The 27,527-nt window shown below is 36.9% G+C and overlaps 1 protein-coding gene across 8 annotated transcripts in view; it reads left to right on the top strand.

Annotated features, from left to right (window-relative positions):
- Positions 1-27,527, top strand: part of PAM (peptidylglycine alpha-amidating monooxygenase) — a 384,053-nt gene that overhangs the window by 255,587 nt on the left and 100,939 nt on the right. For all 8 annotated transcript variants that reach the window (XM_072597316.1, XM_072597321.1, XM_072597320.1 and 5 more), the window contains 5 exons: positions 15,637-15,685; positions 16,779-16,846; positions 19,194-19,274; positions 19,573-19,649; positions 20,079-20,182. In XM_072597316.1, coding sequence (XP_072453417.1) covers positions 15,637-15,685; positions 16,779-16,846; positions 19,194-19,274; positions 19,573-19,649; positions 20,079-20,182 — 379 coding nt within the window. The remainder of the gene's footprint in view (positions 1-15,636; positions 15,686-16,778; positions 16,847-19,193; positions 19,275-19,572; positions 19,650-20,078; positions 20,183-27,527) is intronic.

Genomic DNA, 27,527 nt, shown 5'->3' with positions numbered 1-27,527 from the left:
TTTCCCTGTGGTGGTAAGGCTTTCGAGGTATTTCTGTTTGTAAGGGACAGTGTGTTGATGGCAAGACTTTGCACAAAATTTGGCCTGTTCATCCACCCAGAAAAGACAGAAAATTGAGAGAAAATCTATGAAGTCTTTCTATTGCCCAGATTTCAACATGCATCTGAATGAGCAGCCTATAGAATTTGTCCAGTGATAGGTATGATACTGGGATAGATGAAATAGAAGGACAGTGAGCTGAACTCAGATCTGAAAAGGAGGAGGTGAGCAAGCTAGATTACTTTTGGGAAATTTCAAAGCATTTTTATTGGTTCCAAACTTCCCGTAACAAAGGAAGACCTATCTTTTAAATACAAAAACATTTACTGGTACTTTTATTTGGAAATTTATTTGGCACATTGTTTGGTAATACTGCTGCTTTTCAAGGACTTAAAGGTGAGTATCACACAGAGAGTAATGGAAAGGCAAATTGTGTGTGTGTGTGTGTGTGTGTGTGTGTGTGTATGAGAGAGAGAGAGAGAGAGAGAGAGAGAGAGAGAGAGAGAGAGAGAGAGAGAGAGAGAGAGAGAGACAGAAACAGAGATAGAGACAGAGACAGAGACAGAGAAACAGAGAGCTGTGATTTTTACTCAATAGAAAGAAAACAACAGTATTAGTTTCGAGAATTGTATGATTGAAAGAGAAGATGGACTGTTGTAATGTTAATTGGAGATAAAGATCCTCCCCACCCACTCATAGGGCTCTGGTGGAGCTCATTAAGGGAAATTTGATTAAGGGAGACTTGTTTTGTAGGAAAGTCTACACCTTTTGTTAATTAATGAGGCACTGGATCAGGTCATGCCTTGGGGGGTAGCCATTAAGGAGCCCACCTCCCCCTTTGAAAACCCAGATGTTGGTGCTTCTTTCTGGTAACTATGTATGTATGTAATGATCAGACAGCTGGATCTGTTTGTTGATCTGTGATATATGTATTGCTTATGGTCAGATAGTTAGAAACCCTGCCTGTTGGTCTTTAGTTCTCTGCTTGTATTTTCTCTGTTAATGAATGTGATTAAAGAAGATTGTTGACCCCTCAAAAGTGGTTTTTCTTTTAGAAAAGCAGATGTAAGAACCTTTGCTAGCAGGCCATCCTGGATGCTGCTACAGCTGCTCATGAGGAAATAGCAAAGGATGAAAGGTGTACAGCTGGAATGCTCTTCTGGTACTCTTAGGATATCAGGAGAAAGAAAGGCGGACCTCTAGCACGTTGGTAGAACTTCTTTGATAAACTTTTGGGGAGACATGAATGACAGTTATTCAGCATAGATCAGCCTGGATAGATTGTGATCTGCAATTTTGGAGAGATTCCCTGAATCAATTAGATCACAGATCCATTTCGGGGGAAAGTTAGTATCATGTGGAATAATTTAACACTATTGATATATTTAAAAGTTCTTCAACAGTCCAGTGGAGCTGTAGTGCAGATTGTAACCACCATACCCTCTCATCTCATTTGACTTTTTTTCTGTCTTCCCATAATTCCTCCAAAAGAAGTCCATGCAATATGATAGGACCTTCCCCTAAATCTCTAGACAGTATGTGGAGACCCGTGAAGTAGGTCCCATGGTTATCCTTCACTCTCTCCCTATGACCAGTCCACCCTTTATTTCATAGTGCTCAAGAGAAGTTATGCAACTTTTCTTGTATAATTCTTATTTTGTTTTTATTAAAGTTGGTGATTTTTAAATCCATCAGCATGAGAAACCAATTTAGTTATGAGTGAGGGCCCCTAACTCTGCAATTAAGTAACACAGTCTAAATTCATTCAAAGTTCCATGGCAGATTTTCTATTTGCCTTTCATTTATAAGAGAGAAAAACAGAAAAGCATTTCTGACATTAGATTTTGCTACACTGCAGGGGAATTGGTTAGTCAGCCATCCATTTGGTCTGTTTTGGGAACAGCACTTGTGAAAACAGCCTTCTTCAAAGGTGAATAAATGTATTTTTCTCCACTTGCCTCAGGACAAATAGAAACTCGTCATTTCTGGCTGCGTAGCAGTTAATATACAGTGCCATCCATGTCTGGGATACTTGTCTTGCTAGAATGACAAATTGTTAGTTTTTTTTTAAGTGTGTATATATGCCTACATGTGTATGTGTGCATGCGTGAGCATACTTTGCATATGTTTGTTTTCCTGTTTGCTTTGTTTAGGATTTTTGCCTGCTGATCTCTCTCACAGCAGTACCAAGACAAATCTCTATGCTGGTTGTGACATATACTTATACTGTTCTCAGTGACATTACATTATTTAGGGAGAATGTGTGGTTTTCGTCTCACTGCCGAAAGGTGTTAACATTTCAGGAAGAATATTATTTTTGGCACACAAGGTCACCCTGTTTAGTAGAAACATACTATTGTGCATGTCGAACCACAATGTTTAACGTTTAATTACTCTCTAATTATTTCGGGCATATTGGCTTTGGCTTTTTAACAAGAATATAATCTCCTTGACAGCTGTGACGTTGTTTTGTATTTCTTTTTTTTTTTACTGATAGCCCTCAACATAGTGCTCAACACATTGTGAGTACTCAATAAATATGTAATTAACATAATAACTGAGGCCTCTTGGCAAGTGGGATTTGGAGTCTCAAGTCATGGGTTCCAAATCCAGATCTTCTCCTTTTGAGCAAACTAAAATTTGACTTTAGGCAAGTCACTTAACCTCCCTCATCCTTAATTCCCTTATTTATGAAACATATATTTTTGTCATGATTTCTCATAGGACTGAGTGTTGCATTGCATTACTGCATTATGATCTTACATGATATTATACTACATTACATTGAATTACATTCATTGAGATATAAAGCATCTCATAAGCATCTATAGTGACATATAACCCCCAAAAGTGACTCAAGTTAGTATTTTATGTGAATCTGAAATGTATGGATTTTTTACCTTTAATTACAACATATCTCTATATGAAACAAAGCTAACAACCATCTCTTAACTAAAATATCAGAAAACAAAGCCCCTCCAAATCCCATAAACTCCCAAAGTAAACATCACAAAATCTCTTCGTTAAAGATCCTGAACTTAATGTATCAAGACCATCAGCCAAAGTCTATTAACTCATACTTTTATTCATAATTCTATAATGTCTGCTTATCTGGGTTCTAAGCCTACAAATAGATTACAAGAAGTTAGAGTGTAAGGGCAAGGTACATTGACAACAGCAAGAAGTGACAACTGATAGCGTAAAGGAAGCCAGGAAAAAGTAGAGCTTAAAAAAAAACCAACAGTGTCCCAAGTGTCATTCAGTCAAGGAGCAAAAACCACTGAGGGCATCACTGTCATACAGTACAAAATCCAGTGCAATAATTGCTGTTCGTAATGATGATTCTAAGTCTGAAAAAAAGTTAGATTATGTCCCTTATACTCTTTTTTAGCAAAGCCAGAAAGTATGTGATATATTCTTGACAAATTATTCTTATCTTCCAATTGACGCTGGAAGGATGCTGTGCCAGAGACTGAACTGGACTAGAACTGAGGGATGGTTAAATCTCAATGGGAAGTAACCATAAGGTTACTTCCTCTAAAAAACAAGAACTGTCCCAAAAGGGGAGAAAAACTGGAATAAGAAGCAGAGAATATAGTCTGCAGGAAAACAGTGTGAATGGCTTATGGGCTTATGTTCTGTAATATTTCGTTTGCCAGAAAAAGGATCGCTACTCTGCTTAATTAAAACCAGCTGTTTTCCCCATATATCTCTGGCAATTTACATAAAATTATTGATGTTTTTAATTTTGTTTTTTTTTCTTTTAAGGTATTTAGCCATGTGGAAAACTGTTACCTGGAATAATATTCCTAAAGATGATTTTAAATCGTCAGAGTTTTTACTGTGCTTTATTGCACCTAAATCATTAGACTATGATTAGGGATAATGCATAATTCTTTATTCCTTGCTCTTTACTATTCTTGTTGCTTCAGATTTCAGTCAAGTACCATCTACTGACAAGATGAGATTGTAAACAGAATCCTCGCCTCGAAGTCAGGAAGACCTGGGTTCCACTTCTGCTTCTGGCATATGTCAGATCCTGGGAATCTGGGCAAATCACTTAATTTTTCAGTGTGCTGAACAGCTTTCTAAGAATCTTAAGTGACAGAGTGGTTCAATGCAGGGTGATTGAGGTACTGTCCTCCCTGGGTGTTCCCTATGCCAGTGAAATCATAGGTCTGGACTAAAAAAGAAATACTTACTAAATACTAATTTAAGAGGAATTTCTAAACTAAAGGAATGTAACGTCTTAGCAGTAAGACTATTTCCTGAGACTCAGTAGTTAACCACCCCTGTTTCAGAAGCAGGATTGAGGGCAAATGATGAGTTCTCAAAGTCTGAAGATGGTGCCTCTAGAAGGAAAAGTAGGAGGGGGCAGCAGAGAAGTGGGTTGTTTTCATTTATTTGTTCTACACACCGATTTTACTGCCAAGATACTGGAAATTATTTTTGCAAAATAAAGCTAGCAGAACTAGATTGGATGGAGAAACAGATCCCATAAAAATCACCTACCAATTCAGATAACCTTTCTCTATAGTTAAGCAGTGTCCTTAAGTATCACTAATCAGTTCACATCTAATACCATTTTTGTAGCCTACAGTTATTTTGTAGATAAGTACATTGGGAAACCCTTAAGAAACAAATCTAATTGTTACTAAATTACAACATATGTTTGGTAAGATATCTTGTATGATTAGTTTGTAATGTGTGTTGTAATGTGTACCTGGATGTGTAGGAGGCAACTAATTCTTTAAAAAGTAATTTGATTCAGTTCTCATTTACCTCTTAGTTCTAGTTTATGATTAAAAACTATGTACAAGTCTCTTCAAATGGTTGGAGATACATTTTATTTCTCCCACCATGAGTCTACCATCTTTACCCTCTCCCTTGTGCCCTGGCTAGTAGGAGTAGGAATAGGAATAGGAGTAGGAGTAGGAGTAGGAGTAGGAGCAGTAGTGAAGTCCTTAGCACAGCACCTGGACCATAGTAGGCACTTAACAGATGCTTGTTCTCCCTGTTTCACTCTTTAGCAATTATGCATTCATATAGTATTTGTTATAAATGACCTATTGCCTTTCCCAGTGTCTTCAGGCAAAAATATAATTACTGTAGTTAGCTTAATCTAATACCTTAAAAACCAGTAAGATGAGGCTTAGTCATTCTGTAAGAAAACAAAATTATCCAAGTACAGTCTCTTAACAAGGGTGTCTTGTTTTTGTTTCCCAGAAGATAATACTATCTAGGATTTATTAATACAAGTATATCAATTTTCAAAGTGTATCCTAGAAGAGAGAAAGTTAGGAACCCAAATTAATAAGAAATAGAGGAAAAATTACACAGATTTTAAAAAACGACAACCAGAGGAAGCAGAGTTTATGACAATTTAAAATTCTAAATGTTTAAACAAAATTCGAAGGAGGAGACTGGTGCTTTTCCCCTGATGAGGTTTGGAAGTGGCAAGTGGTTACAAACTGACATATCAAGCCTCATCTCCAAATTCCTCACATTTATTTTTCCCCTGCTCTTTCACCAACGTTGGGGCTTTGTAGTATACAGCTATAGCTCAGAATTCATCATAAAGCAGATTTTTCTTGATCTTCATCAAAAGGGCTTATTACTAGAAGCACTAGAAGTATGTTAAAATAATACTGTATCATCTATATCATGGTGGTCTGGCATGAATCCAAAGAATATTGCTATAACCAGAGTATAGTATTTCTTTCCCGCTAAGGTCATTTGTCTACACTTGTGATATAGTTCTTTGCACTATCCAGTATTGACTCTTCTGTAGTTGCACTTTTTAAAGCCTTTTTAAAGGCTTTCTAGCTAGAAAGGAGCATACAGATCATTTAGTCAAACCCATTCATTTTACAGATGAGAAAATTAGGGTCCAGAAGGGAAAATAATTTGTCCAGGGTTATATAATTAACTAATACCAGAGAGAGGATTTAAACTCAAGCCTCTTGGTTCCACATTGGATTGTCCCTTTAGTAAACCATATGGTCTTGTATTTTGAAAGACCTTGTCCATTTTACCCATTAACATTTCCTTCCCAACTTCCTTGAGTCAATATTTTGTTTTCTAAGATGAATTATTTAATTTCCTTTATTTTCTCTTACTCTCTCCTTTCATTTGTTACATGCAACTGTGGTCCCTTTTTCCCCTCTGCATTTCCTATACAGTGTACAAATGCACAAACTATGACAAAGTTCCTTGTTATATACTACATGTAACCTGCTCATGATGGAACTTCCCATTGCCCGCTAAATGATCCTCAGTTGTGATTCTTCAAAGACTGTTCCAACTCATGTTATATTAAAATATCCCTTAAATGAAATTTTTGTTTGCCGATGTATATAGCAATCCAGTGACTTCAGTCCTCAAATGCTCAGCAAGGTCAAACTCTTAAATGCTGAATTTGAAATTTGTACGTGGGGAATAGGGTGTGTATTTTAAATACTTTCCACTCCACAGAGAAGCAGCTAAACATTTCTTTTCCTTCTTTACTATACACTGAGGCTTGTTTGTCTTATATAATTGTTCTTATCTTTTTAGAGATGCATTCATATGTACCATTTGAACCCCATATAGAAGTTACTAAACAATGCTATACTTGTCTCATATGCCCCCTCCAGGGCCTACCTTTTCATTCCCTTTTGCTCTGTCTCTCCCTTCTCCTTTCTTTTTGGCAGCCCTACCCAGTATCTTACATAGTGGTCTACAGTTCTAGTGGTATAAAGGCTGGGCTGGTTCTCTAAGGGACCATCCAAAGGGTAAATGGTTCAGCCTAGGAGGAATTTAGTGTCAGAAGTTTTATCAGAGCTCCTGCTACCTGCAGGGAATATTACCGTACCTGTGAAAGTGCAGAAGAATGGTGTTTTTTATCCTTTAAAAAAAAAAAAGGAATATTTTAATTTATTGTTGTTATTAATAAAGTTGTATTTATTGTACTTTCTGGTCTATAATCACCATATTGCATTTTAATCCAAAAGCATGAATCACTAGTCTAGCCTAGGTAAGACCTGATCAAGAATCCTTATTTTATTGAACCATTTTCATCTTTTTAGAAGAATAATCATAAATTCTACTTCCTTGGCCTTTCATTCTGGATTTCTCAGGATCTATTTATCTATAAAATGAGGGAGTTGGAGTAGATTATTTCTAAGGTCCCTTTAAGCTTTAGCATCTTACGATAGAATTCTGTTTTTTCCTCCTTCTTCTCTTCCTTTTTCCCAGTTTGCTCTCCTTTGTATTCGAGGGTCCTTGCTGTTCCACAAATTCAGTTATTTGAACTAAGATTTTCAGACTGGGCAAGTATAAAGCAAAGTCAGGTCTAAAAATATACATTTGGGAGATGTCCATTCAGAACCTCTTCTACAAGGTCTACTCTTACTAACAGTGTTAGCTTTCTCTAACCATTTGCCTACCTTGAACATTTCATCAACAGTTTTTATGTGGTCAGCATAATATTTACATTTAGAGTGGCTTTGTAATCATTCCATAATTGTTTCATATTGATATCTTCCTCTTATAAGTGATTCTTTCCACTATCCCATGCTGCCTCTTTAACCATTTTAATCCTAGCATATAGAGCTGTAAGGGACCTTAAATTGAATGTCTACTGAACTGCACTTTGGGAAGTTAATATCTGGATAAGAAGATAGTGTTTGATAATGGGATTCATATTATAGGACTATGAATTAAAATATAAGGTTGAGAAGCTTCTGTCAGGGCATTATGTATCCCTAACAAAGGCTGATAAGAATGCCTTACACTCCGATTTTTAAAACATCTTTAAATTGAATATGACAATGGAGGGGGAAAATTGCCCACATATATCCATCAAGGTAGATACCATGCTAAAAAGTTAACAAGTCTTAATACCAGGATGCTGTCCAATTAAAATGTAAAAGATTAAAGAAATTAGAGCTTTTCAGAAAAAACAATCTGCGACTTAAAGTTCTATAGCACTAGGAGGAACAGTGACATTCTTGGTTTGAGGAATCATTGCTTTAGGTTGTCATTATTTACCTTTGTCTTATCTGCTGATTTGGTACTTATAGTACGAGATGAGTTCTAGACTAATCGAGCTTTAGAAAACATTGGCCTTTTTAGATTGATGACAATAATTTTCTTGAATCAGAAGTGAACTGGAATCTAGAACATACTGAAAATCGTCAGTGAAAGATGCAAAGGCTAACAGAAGCTTGGGAGTTTACTAGGGTTAAGAGTTTCATCTGGGAGTTATAAAAACACTCATGCATCATTATGACAAGCATCACGTTAGAGTTAAAAGGTCACAATCTTCATGCCAGATGCTGTGCTAAAATATGCTTTTGGCCAAATATTCTCTTGCTGCTGGAACATCTGAAGATATTAAGGTCTCTTAAGGCCTGAAAACTCCATGGAAGCAGTCAAATAGGTCTCCATGTTTGAGTGTTTCTACCACTCCTTATAAGGGGTGTGTGTGTGTATGTGTGTGTGTGTGTGTGTGTGTGTGTGTGTGTGTGTGTGTGTGTGTGTATCACAGTAGTTATATGCGAATGATAGTTTTTAAGGTGAGAAAACTTTTTGTAAATCTCTGATCAAAAACAACTTTTTAAACTTCTGTAAGACTTCTGATTTCATTTAAGCTTTGCGGGGCACTGGGGTAGGAGGGGTAAGGTTATTGGTGTTTTTTAAAGTAAAAAGAAATAAATTTATCCTTCATCCTTTCTTCTGAAGGTTTTTATAATAATAGTAGTTATACAACTTTAAGGTTGACAGAGTGCCTTATGCTCATTATCTCACTGAATTCTTACAATATCCACATGAAGGAATTATTGCTGTTATCTCCGTCTTATAGATTAGGAGCTTGAGGCTCAGAGAGTTTACATGATTTCCTTAGAGCATCACATAGCAAGGAAGCATCTGATGTAGTCTCGGTTTGCTCTTTCTAATTCTAAAGCTCTGTCCACAACAATTTACCTAGGAGAAGTTTCAAAATTCTCCTTTATAGAGCCTGAGATCAAACCATAGACCTTTAGATACTCATACTACTACTCTAGCAATGAGCTATCTCAGGCACATTATTAATTGCCTAATGAATTGTTTTATAAAACTATGTCATCTGAAATTTACTACCCTTCTTCCTAAGATTTCTCCCATATTTCATTACAACTGACAGTTGTTGACACAAATCATTGGCAATATTCATAATACTCTCAATGTTATGGAACATTTCAGTCTTAATTACAGAGTTCTTCAATACCTCCTGAGGTGTGCTAATTCATTTGCAAATTTCTTCCTATTTCACGCCTTTACAAAAAGTCTTAGTAGAATGTGATCAACTAAGCTATGTTACTGGGACTGAAATTATGCGATTGAATTTTTCCCCAGCAAAGATGCAGTGAAAGCCCATGAGGTAATTCTCATGTATGTTTCTGCTCAGTTGAAGATGGAATTTTAGAAAGGGGCTCTTTTTTACTTTCCAATTATTGTGGAAAATTAAATTTGGTAGGATTTTTTTAGGTCAGAAGAGCTAAATCCTTGATCCAGAGTGTGATCACCAATTAATCATTTTTAATGTGATGCATAGTGACTGTTTCAGATTACTAATATGCAGTATATAGTGAAACCATTTCTCTTTGAAAATGGACTCAGTGGTTTATTAAGATGCCTACAATATTTTACATCAAAGCTATAACCAGACTGAAACTGCAATCATTACCCCACATGGGAACACCCATCCTCCATCTAGTAGCTCCTCCAACACAAGTCATTTAGATTTTTATGTGACCCATAAGCATTAGGGACTCCATTAGTACAAAATTACTGCATTTGGCCATGCTATATATTGGTCTTTCTGGACATTAAAAAAAAAAGAAAAATGCAGCATAATAGCAGGACTATGTAAAACAATAATAAACTCTTTCCTTTCGGTCCATCAGCAAGCATTTTTAAGTGCTTGTCATGTGCCAGAAATATACTAACATGGACATATACTTGTCTTATTGAAAATAATTTGTGAGGAGGGGCTAGGAAGACTGTGGAATATAAACATGGTGGAAAATTATTTTTCCAGGACAGCAAATGTGGGGAATCTGGAGAGGCATGAGAAACATTATGTAGATTGGTGAAGGGTAAAGTGATCAAAACCCAAATAGGGTAGTCATGTGGACAAGGAAAACATTAAAACAGATCTTAATTCAAAGTCATTAGACTAATCTTGGCCCCAAAGGAGAGGTGAGAAGATAGGCTTCCCTGCTTTCATCACAGACATGAGAAATAGTGAGTATGGAGTATTAAATGAGCTATCAGGTATGATCACTGTGGCAGATGATTTTGTTAGACTGGTCTTTGTTGAAAGGGAGGGCTCATTGGGATAATAACGATAATAATCACATTTATATAGCACCTAAAATGTGCCGGACACTGTGGTAAGTCCTTTACAAGTATTATCTTGTTTGGAGGCAGAGAGTATTTGGAAATAATTGATGTAGGAACAAAAGGTATCGGTGAAACGGAAAGAAAAAAAACAATCAAGCCAGACCAGCTGACACAATGACTAACTTATGAAATTTATTTCTTTATTATCTTTAAAAAGAAAATTATTTAGAAAACAAAGCTCTGTGCAATTTTACAGTGTTTTAGGGCACAAAAGACTTATGATCACATAGGGAACTTAAAAGTGCTTGTAATCTTGGGCAAATCATTAACCATAATCCAAAAATCAAAGTTGGTCAATATATAGGGGAGGTTCAAGATCCTAAAACAATTTAGAAAAAAGAAGTTATTTCTGATTTGGGAATTAGAGTTAGAGAGTGTTTCATGGAGTAAGTGGTATTTCATCTGGTTCTTGAAGGACAGATAAGCTTTCATTAAGTGGAGATTAAAAGGAATCTATTCCAAGTATGGGGAACGGCGTGAGCAAAGGATAAAGACAGAAAAGTGTAGACATCAATGAGTCTGGCAGGAACATAAAACATTTGAAAGGGAAGGCTTTGAGCACAGGCTGAAAAGATAATTTTTAAATGCTAAGTTACCTCAAACACAGAAATGATCAATAGTCAGTATCTTGCTAACTTATTACCAAAGTATCAAATATGATTGATCAATCTGCTTTCCAACTTTTTTTTGTATGTTAGATCAAAATGCCCATATCAATATTTAACATGTCTTGTTATTTGTGGTAGTACTTTGTTTTCTTTAAATAAGTCATGGGTGAAAGAGGTATTCTCTCAGAAACATTCTCTAAGGAAAGCTAATCATGATTTATATGCAAATTTTACTTACAGTTATTAAAAATACTTAAGAAAGGATCTAATTTTTTATATCAGAAATCTTTCTTCAATTATGTTAAATTGCCCACCCTCCACTAAAATTAAAGTTTTCATTGTTACAGATATTGAACAAGTTTTTGTTTTTAATGTTATAACTAAATATGTATTTTAAATTTGTTTCACAAAACTTTTCATCATCAGTAATTCAGATTAAGCACTGATATACTACCCACATCGGGCAATTTAGAAACTGTATTTTCTCTCTTTTCTATTAATTGAGATAATATTATAAGGAAATCACACTATTCCCTTTCTGCAAGTAATTATGTAAATAGGAGCTGTCATTAATAATTTTATCTCTGATTTAAATGAGTAAGCATTTGTTGAGTGCTTAATATGTGCCAGACCATGCCCTAAGTTTGAGGAATAAGGATAAAAGTGAAACAGTACCTGTCTTCAAGGACCTAACCGGGGGAAAACAACATAACACAATTAAGGTCATATGTTGTATTTCAGAGCAGCTAGGTGGTGCGGTGAATGGAGTGCTGGGCCTGGAGTGAGGAAGGCTCGTCTTCGTGAATTCAAATCTGATCTGAGATACTTACTAGCTGTGTGACCCTGGGCAAACCACTTAACCCTGTTTACCTCAGTTTCCTTATCTACAAAATGAGCTGAAGAAAGAAATGGCAAACCACTCCAGTATCTTTGCCAAGAAAATCCCAAATGGGGTCATGGAGAGTCAGACATGACTGAAAATCTACTGAGCCACAATAACAAAATATTTGTAAATACAGAATGATTTCTTTGGTGGGTTGCATACGAGAAAGGAGAAGCACTAGTAACTTCAGGGATTAGTCAGCCATTCTGTCAACTAACATTTATTAAGGATTTACCAGTGCCAGGCACTAGGCTACACACACACACACACACACACACACACACACACACACACACACACACACACACACACACACACACACACACACACACCAGGCACACCAGGCCTTGTTCTTAAAAATATCATAGTCTAGAAGGGGACAACCTACAAACAACTACCTTTTAAAAATACATATATGCAGGATAAATTGGAGGTAGTCTCCAAAGAAATCACTCAGATTAAAGAGGACTGAGAAGCGCTTCTTGTAGAAGTTAGAAATTTAGCTTGAAGAAAACCAGGGAAGCCAGGAGGTGGAGATGAGGAAGAAAATCATTCCAAACATGAAGGACAGCCAGTGAAAACACTCGAAGGTTGGAGATGGGGTATTGTGTGCAAGGAACAGCAAGGCCAGTGTCACTGCCTCAAAGAACATATGGTGGCATGTAAGGTGTGAGAAGACTATGGAGAAACAGGGGCCAGTTTGTGAAGGATGTTAAAAGCCAAACAGAGAATTTTTATATTTGATCCTACAGCTAATAGGGAGCCACGGGGGTCTACTGAAGAGATTAGTGATATGGTTAGACCCACCCTTTATAAAGATTAGTTTGACATCTAAAAGGAGGTTTTATCAGAAAGGGAGAAATTTGAGTCAAAGTGACCAACTTGCTGGATATGTCAATAGTACAGGCATGAGGGGAAGATGGCGTGCAGTAGGATGATTGCAGTGTCATAGGAGAAGAGGACATAAAGGAGAGATATTATAAAGGTAGAAATGACAGGACTTGACAACTAATTGGGTATGGGGAGAGGGATGAGAGGGAGGAGTCAAGGATAACACTTGGGTTGTGAGCCTGGGTGATTCGATAGGAGGATGGTGATACCCTCAATATTAATAGGGAAATTAGGAAAATGGAAGGGTTTGAGGGAAAAGACAATGAATTCAGTTTTAAAGATGTCAGGTTTAAGATATCTACAAGACATCCAATTCAAGATGGAGATATAATACTGAGAGTGGTTAGGGCTTCACAAGTAAATATGAGAGTCGTCTGCATAGAGAGAATAATTGAAACCATGGGGGTTGATGAAGTAGGAGGAGAAAGGAAAAGAGCCCAGGACTAAGCCTTGGGACATCTCAAGTTTATCAGGTAGGACCTGGATGAATGTCCAGCAAAGGAGATAGAGAAGGAATGGTGAAACAAGGAGAGAGCAACATCCCAAAGATCTCCAGTAGGCAGTGGTACCTAGGCTTTGCTTTGAGGGAAACTATCCATTTATGAAGCCAAGGAGAGGACAGAAAGCATTCCAGATATGAATCTACATAACATGCCATGAATAGTCTTTTTAGTGAAAGGTAAGTGAGTTGAAAGGTAACTGAGAATTAGAAAAGGTTATCATTAGCTGGGGAGGGGAGCAAATTTGTCATCTGTTTTCTATTCACAGCAGATTCAGGAATAATGCATTCTCAGAGTTTAGAAGAGATTTAGAATCCAGAACCTTCTATTCTACACCTGGTCTACATAATGAATTCAATCTGTGGCATCTTTGACAACTGGTCATCCCTTCTTCACTTGAAAGCATCAACTGATGGGGAATTTATTTCTTCCTGGAGCCACTCATTCCACTTTTATACAACTTTAATTTTTTATGAAGGTTTTCCTTATACAAAGCTACCTTCCTGAGATGTCTGTTTACTCAGTTTTCCTAACTCTGCATTATAGTTCCATTCTAATTTTAATCTACCACTTTACAAGTGCTCGAAGAAATCTATCATATACCTTCTTAAACTTTCTCTTCCCTGTTGGAACATCTTCCACTTTTGTCAAATGATGCTCACTCATTTGGCAGTTTCTAGGCTCCTTGTCATCTCGGTCTTCCTCTTCTGAATATTTTCCTACTTTGTCACTTTCCCAAAGTATTTTGCACAGAACTGAGTGCTGTACTATAGATGGGGCAGAGTACAGCAAGACTTACTGCTTTCTCTGAAAACTGTAACGTGTTAATCCAGTTAAAGATTGCATCATTCCTCTTGACTAGCTTTAGACTTTTAATTCATACTAAGATGTCCTCCACTTGTTTTCACATGAATTCTTTTTCAGTGATGGTTTCCTACACAACAAAATCCTATGTTTGTCCAATTGCAAGGTTTATTTTCAAACCTAAATGCTAATTTGTAGCTACTAAAAGTCTTGAATCCTAGAAAAATTGAAATCTGGAAAATTTAAATTTTTCAACTCAACATATTAAAGGAAAAAAATGTCAGAGAAGAATATCCAAAAAAGTAGGAAATATGTGTGTATAAAAAAATATTTCTTAACCTTCTTGTTCCTGGTGAAGGCAGGAGAACTCTGCCTTTCCTCTCTATGCTAAGGCGCCTGTCTGCTATAGACCCGGGCTTGTGTGGGTTAGTCCTACAAAATCCAGACCTCCAGAGAAAAGATCATGTTCTTTTGTCACATTATCTCTTTGGCTTTTTACATCCCAACCTAATCAAAATTACTTAAAGTTCTTATTTTGGCAAATGTCTAAGATCATCCAAAAGCTGCTGTGAGGAGAGTAGAGAGTATGCCCGATGTACAGTGCAGATTAGGTTTTGGACAATAATTTATTCATTCTACACAAAAGAAATTTTAATTACAAGAAATTAAAGTGCACATTAATAAATAAACTTAAAGAAACAGTAACAGTAGCATAACTACTGTTGTACTGTTCCAGAGACATGATGTAGTTTGTTACACTGCTTGAAGAGGCATTTTACATTTCACCTCAACTCAGCACTGTCCAAGTCTGTATCTTTTGTAAGCCAGGCTAGGGTCCGGACTTATCCTTCCATAATAATGGATCGCTTTCTTCTCCTGGAAGTGCCATAGTGAATATGGAAGAGACACCTCTTCATGAGCTAAGGAACTGCAGAAGTACTTCTCCCTCTAACTCAGAAGGTTGCCTCCAAGACTGGACACGTCCATCTTAGAATTGTTATATATTCAAGGAAAGCAACCCAAAGTGGATATGGCAGTCAGGGGTCCCAAGAATCAAGCTCATGCCCTCCTAGTTCATTATTTTTTGCTGGGGGTGGAAAAGGGAGTTAGCTCTCCTCTTCCTCTTTTTTAGAAGACCAGGAAAATGTGTAGGAGAGATGAATTTAGGGGAAGTAGAGTCAGTTCCATTTCAGACATATTGAGTTTGAGACTCCTATGGGCTATCCTACTGGAGATTTCCTGTAGACATTTGTCAGTATGGTGAAAAAAAAATCAGAGGAGTCATCTGCATAAAGCTAATAATGGAATTCATTCAATCTGTGGATGTTTGACTTAGATTACCAACTTTCCAACTTGTGAAATATATGAGGACACAATTTATCAACTGCAAAGTGTAATGTTTATGAGGTAAGAAAATTTAATCACATTGAAGTCCCTATCTTGATGTGCCATATTCATAGTGTGTCCGTATGTATATTTTCAGATAACCACAAAGATTGTTCTGGTGTGACCCTGCACCTGACACGTCTACAGTAAGTACTTTTAATTATGAAATGTGAATTGATCACTGGCAAGTTCTCACTGGCACCACCCTACCCCTTTATCCTACCCCATTGACTTACAACTCAGAGAAAAACAGCATTACTGTGGTGATCAGGAATCTGTTACCCAAGTCTACTACCTGGACTATTGGCTCTGAGTCTTATTTCTACCAAATCATAATGATGAGTTTTAGGAGGGAAGTGGGGAGAGAAGATGAAATCAACTTTTTCTGCAATTTATATTTTATGTTTTCTTTATCATGTAACTAATCAGTATTTTGTCAATATACCATATTGATTGACCTTGAAAAATTACATTAAATTGAATTTTAAAATTAAAGTGAAGGATTTGCCCTGTCATATAAATGGGTATTGATCTATTTGACCAGAAGAGATGTGGCAGTGGTTCTGATTAGAAGTTTAAGATGTGACTTCCAGTTCTTATTTCTTTTGGCCTTGGGTTTCCCCATATTTGCTTTAGTCAGAAGCATTTCATTCTGTAGAGCGCAAATGAAGGTATTATCTTTGTCTTTTCTTTACCCAATGGTAGGGCATGGTAGAAAGCAGACTTGCTGGCATTACTCCTTACACCCCGTTCTTCTTTCATGCTCTCTCTCTGGCACCATCAATTTGCAATTGTCTTTCCTTTAAACACCTCTTGTCCCCTTCAGTCCACCTGGTTTCCTCATTCCTCAACCTGTGAAAAGTGTCTCTAGTCTACATCAGATATGAGATGTTTCATAAGACTCCTCTCGTCCAACTGCAGAGATTATTAATTCTATTTTAACAACATTTATGTCATATTACATATTCAAATGTGTAAGGTTTAATCATAATTTAGTTCTCTTTTACTGTTTTTAATTATTTGAGGGAAAATTTAATTGCATATGTTGTCTCTCCTTTACTCTTTTCCATTTAGTAAACATGGAAGCCTTTGTTATAGCCTATATTATAAAAGTTGTTCATTAATTAACATTTGATAAACTGGTATTTTGTAGCATATTTTATTTTTTAAAAAGCTATAGATTTAATGGTTGCACTTCTTTTGAGAACATGAGATACATATGATTTTTTTTTTCTATAGGCAGCCTTTAATTGCTGGCATGTATCTTATGATGTCTGTGGATGCTGTCATACCACCAGGAGAGAAAGGTAAGTGAAGTTATGTTAACAATTTTCATTATTAGATATTGGATTTTTTTGATTGCATTAGAGCTTAGTGAATAGCGTATTGGGCTTAGAGTAAAAAAGTCTTGGTTCAATCCACCTCAGTGACAATGGCTACTAGATGTTCCATAATCAAGATACTGATCCCTCTCCCTCTGCTCCGGGGATTTTCTCTGGCCATCCCCTATTCCTCATACCCTCTCTCCCTTCTCCCCTCCAAATACTGAACTCCCTGACTTCCTTTCAGACTCAACTACAATCCCACCTTCTATTGGAAGATTTTCCCAATTCCTCTTAATTCCAGATTCTTCCCTATTTCATGTTTATCCTGCCAATAACTTTATATATATATATATACATATATATATATATATACATACATACATACATACATACATACATACACATATATTTGTTTGCAAGTTGTCTTCCCTGTTAAATTGTAAGTTCCTTGAGGCCAGACTGTCTTCTTGTTGTATCCCTAGCCCTTAAGTACAGTGCCTAGCACAGAATAGGCATTTAGTAAATGTCGACTGGTTGATTGATTAAGCTGGTGACCTAAGCAAATCCCTTGTCCTCTGTGTTGCTTGTAGCAACTTTCTAAGTCTTATCTATTAAGTCCTATTTGTGTTTACTGGATCTTTGTTGCCTCTTGCCTGTTGCCTGGTTGGGTGTAGAAGTCGGAATTCCCCGTGCTGACAAAAATCACAAATCTTTCCAGTATTTATTGCCTCTTGGGCCCTTAACTCTGGAATATGCGTCGAGAGTACCATTATCTTTAAGTGAATGTTGTTCCCTGAGTAAAACTAAGGAGCACAAATCAGTACATTTTGAGGCACAAGTGAGACCCATACATGTCAAAACTTTGACATTCTCACCATCTTTAATGCGTTCAGTAGTGGAATAATTTCAGTATCATGTTTCTTACCATTTCTATCCAGTTATTGAAATACTGATGAAGAAAACTAGAGAACAGAATGTAAAGCACAGAAACTGAGGAAAGAGCAAATCAGATGTGCTTTCTCTGGGCAATGGAGAGTACACTACAGAAAAGATAATGCCCTAATCTATTCTTATAATTAGAACACTAGTGAGTCCAGCACTAGCCTTTTCATTAATCTTAGACCATTGAAACTCTCTACACCTCAGTTTCCTTGCCTGTAAAATGGGCATAATAATATCTGACTTTTGCGGTTTTGGAGGAATATTGTGAGGGTAAATGGAATGATATGAAATACTCTTGAAGAGAGAGGCAGTTTAATTAGTAAAAACTATTTTTTACCATTATTTTTACTTTAAGGTAGCTTTTAAATTGAGAGCAGGCTTTAGAATTAGAAATACATGAATTAAGGTCCCTCCTCTGACCTATAATCGCTGGGTGACCCTGACCAAGTCACTTAACTTCTTCATATACCAGGCCAACACTGTAAATTGAAGAGGTACTTGATCTGCATTCACAAGAGTTTTCTCTTGATATCTTCACCTACAGCACTGAAATCCTTGTTGGGTCAGTTATTTTCAGTCATGTCTGACTCTGTGACTCCATTTGGGGTTTTCTTGGCAAAGATATTGGAGTGGTTTGCCATTTCCTTCTCCAGCTCATTTTACAAATGAGGAAACTGAGACAAACAGTTAAGTGACTTGCCCAGGGTCACACAACTAGTAAGGCCAGATTTGAACTCAAGAAGATGACTCCAAGGCTGGCACTCTATCCACTGTACCACCTAAGTGCCTTGAAATCCTAGTATTTGTTTTTAAAAAAGTTTTTAAATTTAATGACTAGAAGTACTTCCTCATCACTTGTTGTCTACGTGTTTATTTTAGAAATATTTATGGAGCCCAAACTTTGTGGAAGATATTATAGTAGGCACTATGCTGTTTACCAAGATATGGCTCCTATCTTTGAGAAATTTATAGTCTTAGAGATTTACATGTCTTAATTTGATAAAAAGAAAATCTATTCCCTTTGAAATTCAAAGCAGATCTCATCAAGCTTACTTTTCCTGCAGAATAAATTTCAAGATTAGAATAGTAGCCATAGTCCCTGCCATGACTTTAGGTGTCCAGCACTGGTTGGCTTTGTTTATGAACTGCAGATGTGATAAGAAAGATTGGGGCATTGTTTCCTATTCTTCTTTGAAGTCCTTACTATAACTAGTACTAGTAGAAGGCCTCCATATAAATATTTGTTGAATTAAGTAAGATTGGAACAATATTCTGTATTCTGTACATGCTACAGAAACGTCTTTGGTGGGCTAGCTATCCAACAAAAATAACGACTTGCCTTGATCAAATAATAACTTTTTTTCCTTTCTCTTTTCATTTCTAATAGTGGTCAATGCAGATATCTCATGCCATTACAAAAAATATCCAATGCATCTCTTTGCATATAGAGTTCACACTCACCATTTGGGTAAGAACTTTGGGCAACTTTAATGTTTCTTTCTTTACATTATGCTAATTGTGAGAACATGAGCTATAAATTGCCTTCAATCTCAAAGTTATCTTGACTGAGAGATCATAACCACTCCTATTTTATAGAATAATTTGAAATTTTTACTGAATTTATCAAAAATTACATTGGAAGGTTTAAATATGGACAGGATTTCTTTTTTTTTTTGAAGAAACGTTTAATTTAAAAGTAGTCAATGATAACTCTTGTATTTCTAAGGTATTAGTAATCATTCATCATAGGTATGTGTTTATTGTAGGTAAAGTAGTAAGTGGATACAGAGTAAGAAATGGACAGTGGACTTTAATAGGGCGACAAAGTCCTCAGTTGCCACAGGTATGTGAAAAGCAATTGAACTTTGGGGGGAAATAAGCCAAAAAAAAAAACCAAAACCTGATGATTTTCCCAAAACTTCCTTGAATAAATTTTGTGTACTAGATTCTAATTCCCTACAACATCCAGCCTTACTTTTTTCTGCTAAACTCCAGCATGATTTTAAACATATTGATAGAAATATCTATCCCCAAAACTACTTAAAATTAATTTCTCAAATTTTGGGTAATCAGCTTCTTAATTTTTTTTCAGAATTTAATGATTTATTTTTGTTTGGTGTCCCTAAGTTTGAAACCTTTGGATTAACTTTTCTATCAAACCATGATAAAAAATAACATCTCATGACTTCTTAATGCAAGTCAAAAGCATTAGGTTCAAGATTCCATACAATGAGTTTCCCTTAATGCGTTTTTGTCTTTATCTTATGGACAGGCTTTTTATCCTGTGGAACACCCAGTAGATGTTAGCTATGGTGATATTTTAGCAGCGAGGTGTGTATTTACAGGTGAAGGAAGAGTTGAAGACACACACATTGGGTATGTTCCCCCAAACTCCTCCCCTACCTTTCCTTTTTCCCCCTTTCAGTGAAGTATGATTATGAAAAATTGAATAATGCAGAGGTATACAGTCAAACTGGTTGGTATCATCCTTTCAACTAAAAATTTATTGACTCTTTTCCAAACTATTAAGCAAAATATTGCTCAGTTGTTATATTCCTTTCTGATATCCACATGACCCCTTATATACTATATCCATAAGGTACAGATCAAGTAAGTTGATAGAACATAGCTTGACATATTCCTTCTTTCCTGTTCCTCAGTTAACAAAAGTATAATCATTTTGAAAAGATGTAACTTCTAAAATATCTTTCTTCCCACATTCAAAAAAGTGACTTAATATTATTTATGTATTTATGCATTATCCCCTTGTTGCTTCCAAAAAAGAATTTTAGAAAGCTTATATAAGGTAAAGATACATATGAAACAGAATAATTCAAAATAAAAACAACCTCTGTTCCCCTTCCCTCCCCCCTAAAAAAATAGGTAATAGGAGAAAAATACACTTCCTAGCTACTTGATTTATGGAGTTATTATTAACCAATAAAAGGAAGCTCATCATTATGTCTAGAGAGAAGAAAATTTTCCTGTCATTGAAGGGAAGGCATATATCATGTAGTTTTCTATTGGGAACATTCTAGCATCATGAAGAACAACTTTGATTGCTATCATGATATAGATTAAGAAACATTTTGAAAGTGGTACTTGCATCTCATGGTATTGCCATGTCATTAAAAGCTGTTATTTTTTCATTTTTTTATTATTTGAGAAGCTAGGAAAATAGGATCTGGGTACTTAGCTTTCTGGTAATATAACAGTATACCTTATAGTATGGCTATACAAATTATAGATTTAGGAACCAGTTTGAGAACTTAAAAACCTAACGTACTTTTTTACTTTGTAGAGAAAGGAAAAGAATGATGTGGGAAAAAGAGTGTGTGGTTATGTTTTGGTTCCCAACCTTGATATGAGGTCCATATTAGAATCATAGACTTAAAGCTGAAAGGGGCCTTAGGGATCATTAAGTTTAATTTCAGCATTTTCCAAATGAGGAAATCAAGGCCCAGAATGGGTAAGTGACTTGCCGAATGTCACACAACTTGTAAGTGTTTGAGGCAGGGTTTCACTCCAGGTCCTCCTGAATCCAGGTCTGGCATTCTGTGTACTACCATATGCTGCCTCAAAAGAACCTTTGGAAAGGGTGAAATAGGAGGAAGCCCTGGCACATCTACCAACTAGTTTTTGGTCTCCTGCTCCTGACCTGTGCCTTCAATCCTAATAAGTCACAGAACCAAAATCTAAACTGGAAAAGATCTGATGGCAGCTGAAAATTCCAAGGAGGTCTACATTGCTAACTGTATAATAAGGGAAATTGGCTAATGCGATGGACTTCTTTTTTCAAATTTTAATGACTGTCAAATATAATTGTGCATGAAGAAAAGAAAAGTATATTTCTATAATTTCAGATCAGATACTTCCAAAAATAATGGGCATAACAGTGAAATTGTTAGATCTCATGGTCATCTGGCATTTGTTGAACTTTAAACTTAAAGGATCTGAAGAACAGATTGTTAACTTGCCCTTTCCCTGTGTGTCAACTAGCAGAATCTCATGGCATTTTGGAAAGTGCTGAATCTCTATCAATTCTTTATTGACTTCTCTGGCAAGTGCTTAAAGAACTCCTATTCTAGATTGTTAATTAAGGAGTGATCTCTGTGCTTAAGGTACCAGACCATTCCAAAATCACTTTAGCCTATCAGCTGTTTACCTACACAACATTCCATTTTCCATCTCCTTGACTATGCCCTCTGCCAAAAGGCTCTACCTTAAATGACAAAGAGTCATTTAAGAATGACTCTTAAAAGTCTTTGCTCCTGTCAAGACTCAGCTCACATACCATCTACCTCCATCAGACAATGCCTGATTCTCTCAATTATAAAGTTCCTCCCTTGCTAAAACTACTGTTTCTTCTTCAATTTTATTTTTTTAATTTTTGACTAGGTAAAGAGGTCATTCTCTGCCTCAATTTATTAAGCCTTAATCGTTGAAGCTGAGTGAAGCTGAGGCTTGTTAAAGACCTTAGCTTGAAAAGACCAAGGTCCCTCACTGCTTCCCGGGTCATCTCCAGTAGTCCTGATCCATCTCTGGCCATTGTACCCAGATGGCTCAGGAGGAAAAAGCGAGGCTGGTTACTTTGCACAGCCCTCCCTCACTTAAATCTAGTTCACTTGCATGTCATGGCATCACTTCCATGATGTCATGGCATCACTTCCATGATGTCATGGTCTTCTTCAAAAATGAAGGTCAAGCAACATTCTCCAACAAGCCAGATATGCCAGATATTGAAGTAGTTACTAGGATACTGAAAGAAAAACAAAAAGCAAGATCTTGCTTTCTAGTACTTTACATTGTAATCAGTCAATAGATAATTATTAAGAACCTACTATGTACATGAGTAATATAGAAATATATTTTACATGATTGCACATGTATAACCTATATCAGATTGCTTGCTGTCTTGGGGATGGGGGAAGGAAGAGAAGGATGGAGAAACATTTGAAACCCAAAATCTTTCAAAAAATGAATGTTGAAAAGTGTCTTTATGTGTAATTGGAAAAAATAAAATACCATTACATTTTTGAAAAGAACCTTCTGTGTGTGGGCACTAGCAATATAAAGAAAAACTGAAATGCCCTGCTCTCAAGGAACTTACAGTCTAATGAAGGATACAATATGCAAATAACTGTACAAGCAAGCTATATACAGGATAAATTAGAGATAATCAACCCAGGAGACACTAGAATTAAAGGAGATTAGGAAAGGCATCCTATAGCAAGTAGGTGGTGGATAGGTTGTGTTTGTCCATTGTCGAAGAGGACCATAACCTCAAGAGGATGACATGACTTGCAGTTGACTTGGATGTGAGGGAGGGAGGGCTGTGCAAGGTCACCAGCCTCTCTTTCTTCTCCTGATCCATCTGGGTCCAGTGGCCTGATAGTCATCAGGATGACTGGAGATGGCCCAGGATGCAATGGTAAACCCTGGCTGTTTTAGGCTAAGGTCTTATCACATTCTCACCATGAGTGAGATACGCCCATTCAATGGATAGGCTTCTGTAAGTATTTAGTCAAGGGATGGCCCTATTAATCAAAAGAGAGAGAGAGAGAGAGAGAGAGAGAGAGAGAGAGAGAGAGAGAGAGAGAGAGAGAAACAGTTACTATTTAGTACTTACATTCACTCTTTGCTAGGTTGGCGGGGCGGGGTGGGGGGGGGGGGACGGGGCTGTTGTCCAGTCTATGAGCTCCAGAGGGAACTGGGTTTAAGGTTTGGTCTACTTGGCTAGATTTCTCCAAGACCAAGATGCATAGAGAGCTGACCTGAAGGGGAAACCTGGGCTCACAATCCAGAGCACGGAGAGATTGGAAAGAGGGAGACTAATTGGATTTTTGAAATAATGTGGACAAGAGGTTACAAGGAACTGAAATAGTTTCCTACTCATGCAAAACAAAAGAAGGGGAGTGTTCAAGAAAGGAATTAGTGAAGCAGAATCACGTGACTTGACAACTGAATGACTATGAGGTGAGAGTGAAAAGTCTGGGAGGACTTCAGAATTGCAAACTTGAGTGACAGAAGGTGAACATTTGGAAAAGGGAGGAGATTTGGGGTGACGATAATGACAATAGACTTTTTACACATTTTGTATTTACTTTTCTGTGTGCACGTTTTCATTTTTGCCCTGTAGAATATAAATTCCTTGAGAGCTGGGACTGTTTTAATCTCATCTTTCCTTACCCAGCACTGGGCCCAGTCCCTGGCACAGAGTAGGCACCGATAATTCTTGTCGAATTGAATTTGTGAGAGTCAACATTATTGTTACAAAAATTCTGCATCATGTCTTGTATTTAAAAGAGGTGGGCTTAAGGGGTACCCTTGTGCAAAGCTGATTTTTTTCTCAAATAGAAGTTCCGTAGAGCATGCATGTTAGCAAAAAGCAGCAGATGTAGGGGGAAAGAAACACTGAAAGAAGTCAAATAAAAAATCCAGCAACTTCTCGCCACATGTGGAAGACAAGGAAAGTGTTTAGGCACTGGAGACCAGCTGACTCAGGGCAGGGCTCATGGCTGCTCAGTAACCAGAGCAGCTTAGGTGTTTTGTAGGGAAAATAAGGATCCTGCTCTGATTGTTTGGCTCCAATTAGATAAGAAATTCTCTTAGACTAATCAGACAGAGGAGGAGAATCTGCGACCTGGAGACCACACATGGCCTTCTAGGTCCTTGGGTGTGGCCTTTTGACTGAATCCAAGTTTTACAGAACAAATCCTTTTATTAAGGGGGTTTGTTCTGTGCAGTTTGTATTGAAAGGGCCACACTTAACGATATTGATAGCCACATGTGGCCTCGAGGGCTCAGATTTCCCACCCCTGGACTATATGTTATTGAGATGGTGCTGACCTACATTGGCAGAGGGAGTTTCTTCATCTAGTAATTACCTGTATTAATAAAATCATGGGTCCAGTCCCTATTTCTAAAAAAATTTCCAAAATTAGATGGGGGGTCAGGGCATGGATGGAGTGGAGAAAGAGAATGTCCATCTCACTAGTTGTCTAATGTCATTACTAATAACGAAGTCCAAGATCAAATATAAAATTCTCTAGTAATTCAAAGCCCTTTGTAACCTGCCTCACTCCCCCAGCCCCCCATACACACTTTCTAGTCTTCTTATATCACTTTCACCCTGCAAACCCTGATATACTCTGCAATCTAGTCACACTAACCTATTTATTCTTCCTCAAACAACATGTCTTCAGATTCTTGGTATTTTCCCTGACTGTCCCCCATATCTCACACTCGATCCTTCCTCATCCCTGCCTCCTAAATTCCCTGGCATCCTTTAAATCTCACTTAAAATTGTACCTTCTACAGGAAACGTTTCCCAATGCTAATTCATTCTAGTGCCTTCCCTCTGTTTATTATTTCCAATTTATCTTGTATACAGCTTGTTTGTACAAAGCTGTTGGCATGCTGTCTCCATCTTTGTCAAACTGTGTGCTCCTTGAAAACAGGTACTGTCTTTTGCTTTTCTTTATATCCCAACCATTTAGTAAAGTGCCTGGCATATAGTTGATACTTAATAATTTTTATTATTGACTGACTGGCAGCACAGATTAAAGAAGGTACCAGGCAGGGAGAGGATGTAGCTGGTGAACAGAGAGCCAGCTCAACAGAGAAAAGCTAGGGCAGGAAAACCAGAGGTTCTTCAGGACTGCAACCCTGTCTCCTTCTTGTTTGAGTTAATAAAACTATGTCACTGGCATAAAAAATAATCCTGCTCTTTCTATTATCTATGACTGGAGAAAATTCATCTCGTTTATATAATAGATTTATGAATTTATTTAAATGGAAGTTTAAAAAGGAAGTGGGCTAGGTCATAGTCTAATTTTATACCATTTGGAATTATAATTATATCTATTAAAAGATCCTTCTGGTTCACTTTGGTTCTTACATAAAGTTATGATACAGACCAGGAGTTCTTATTGTAGACCCCTCAACCCAGCTAGATTCAAAGGGTCTGTTAACTTGGATGGGAAACATTATATTTTTATTTTCATCAGTTTTTCACTGAAACTTAGCATTTCCTTCAGTTGCTTAAAAACATTATTCTCAGAACAGACCTACAGGTTTCACCAAAAGGGTCCATGACATAAATGAGCAAAAGTTCAGGGATAAAAAACACTGAACACTGTCATGCTTTCATTCCCAAATTTGGCATGAGATCCATGTTAGGATCTGGCAGAGACAGTTAAAAAAACCATATTATCTAGGCTATTAAAAACTTGGTAATCTAAATAAAGATTATTTACTTTTGCCCACATGTGGCCTCTTACTGATGTAAAAGGCTGTCAAGAGGTTAATGAATACTTCCCAAAGCCCTATGCTCTGCCTAACAAATTTAGCTCAACAAACATTAAATGCCTCCCGTATGCAAGTAGTTTGTCATGCATGGGAAAAATACAAAGTGTAGATGAAGGACACTCCCTTCCTCATTCACTTTGTTGTCTAGTAGAGGTAAAAACAGACAACTGTAATTCAGAAAATTGCATGAGAAGTACATTAGAAAGATTCAAAAAGTGACACGTGAGTTCTGAGGGGAAAAGGTTCTCATTGATATGGGAAGGACAAGGAAGACCTCATGAAGGAGGTGGCATTTGAATTAAGCTTTAAAGGATGAGGAGAATTCTAGGGGTCAGAGTAGAGGGAACATGTTCTAGACACAAAGAAGGCCTAGAAAGTATAGGCCTAGGTTTGTAATGACGTGAAAGTGATGGGGTACCCAAGCCAAAACCTTTTTACCGGAAGGGTTTTTGTCTCATTTGTCTGAAGGGCCCCCAAAAGCCTGACCTTGGCAGAGTTCCTTGAATTCCCCCTATTTGATTTGGCATTTTTTTGAGGTCCATTTCTTCCAGCCTGGATACTCCCTATGTTATCAAAATCCTGTTGTCCTAAGCACCTCCCAATAATTCTACCCTATTCCCTCCCCCCTCCCCAAGCCTCAGATTATCCTGAGGGAAAGGATACCTGTCAGTTGAGGGGAGCATAAAGCATTTCACCAAGATATAAGGAGTCCTGTAAGGGGACAAGGACCTGAAGATTGGTGACTCTGTGTTAAGTACAGAATAAGGTAGATCATCAACCCAATCTATTTCCAAAAGAAGTCCATCAGTTAAGGCTTTTTGGAGTTTTGATCCAAGAAATTTCTAAACTTCCCCTTTCCTGAGGGGCATAAATTCATTGCAGACAAGTTTTCTGAAGTGTAGGACACCTCTCCCCCCGTAGTGAATGAAGAGCCTGATGGCAGAGTTCTTCAGGATCACCCCATGCTCTTCACTCAGATGTAATCACTTTGTTTTGTTTGTTTTTTTCTACAAAATAAGGAAAATAGTAATTAGGATGTTTTCTTCATAGAGATGTTGCAAGGGCTTTCTAATTTGTGAAACGTGCTTTTACTTGGACTATTTTTATATTTTTAAAAGCATGTTAAGGTTTTTTCAAGAAAAGTTTTCATAGATTAAAATAAAGATACAAGTATGATTAAGTCAGGGGTTTTGTTGCTAATGAAGTGAAAAAATCAAAAAACTTCTGTTTCATATGAAATTAAGGTTATAAAATATAGACCAAAACCACCTGAAACTGAATGTGTTAAAATACTTATCTGCTGACCTTAGCAAAATTATAGGAAGTAGGCATTTGAAAGTATAAATAAAATTATTATTTTTAGGATGAGAGTGGCTGTTAGTTGTCAGGAGAAAGAAACAGAAGTTCCACA

This window comes from Notamacropus eugenii, chromosome 3 (genome assembly GCF_028372415.1).
Source record: "Notamacropus eugenii isolate mMacEug1 chromosome 3, mMacEug1.pri_v2, whole genome shotgun sequence".
Taxonomy (NCBI): domain Eukaryota; kingdom Metazoa; phylum Chordata; class Mammalia; order Diprotodontia; family Macropodidae; genus Notamacropus; species Notamacropus eugenii.
Note: the sequence above shows the minus strand (reverse complement) of the source record. Positions and strands in the feature narration are given on the sequence as shown.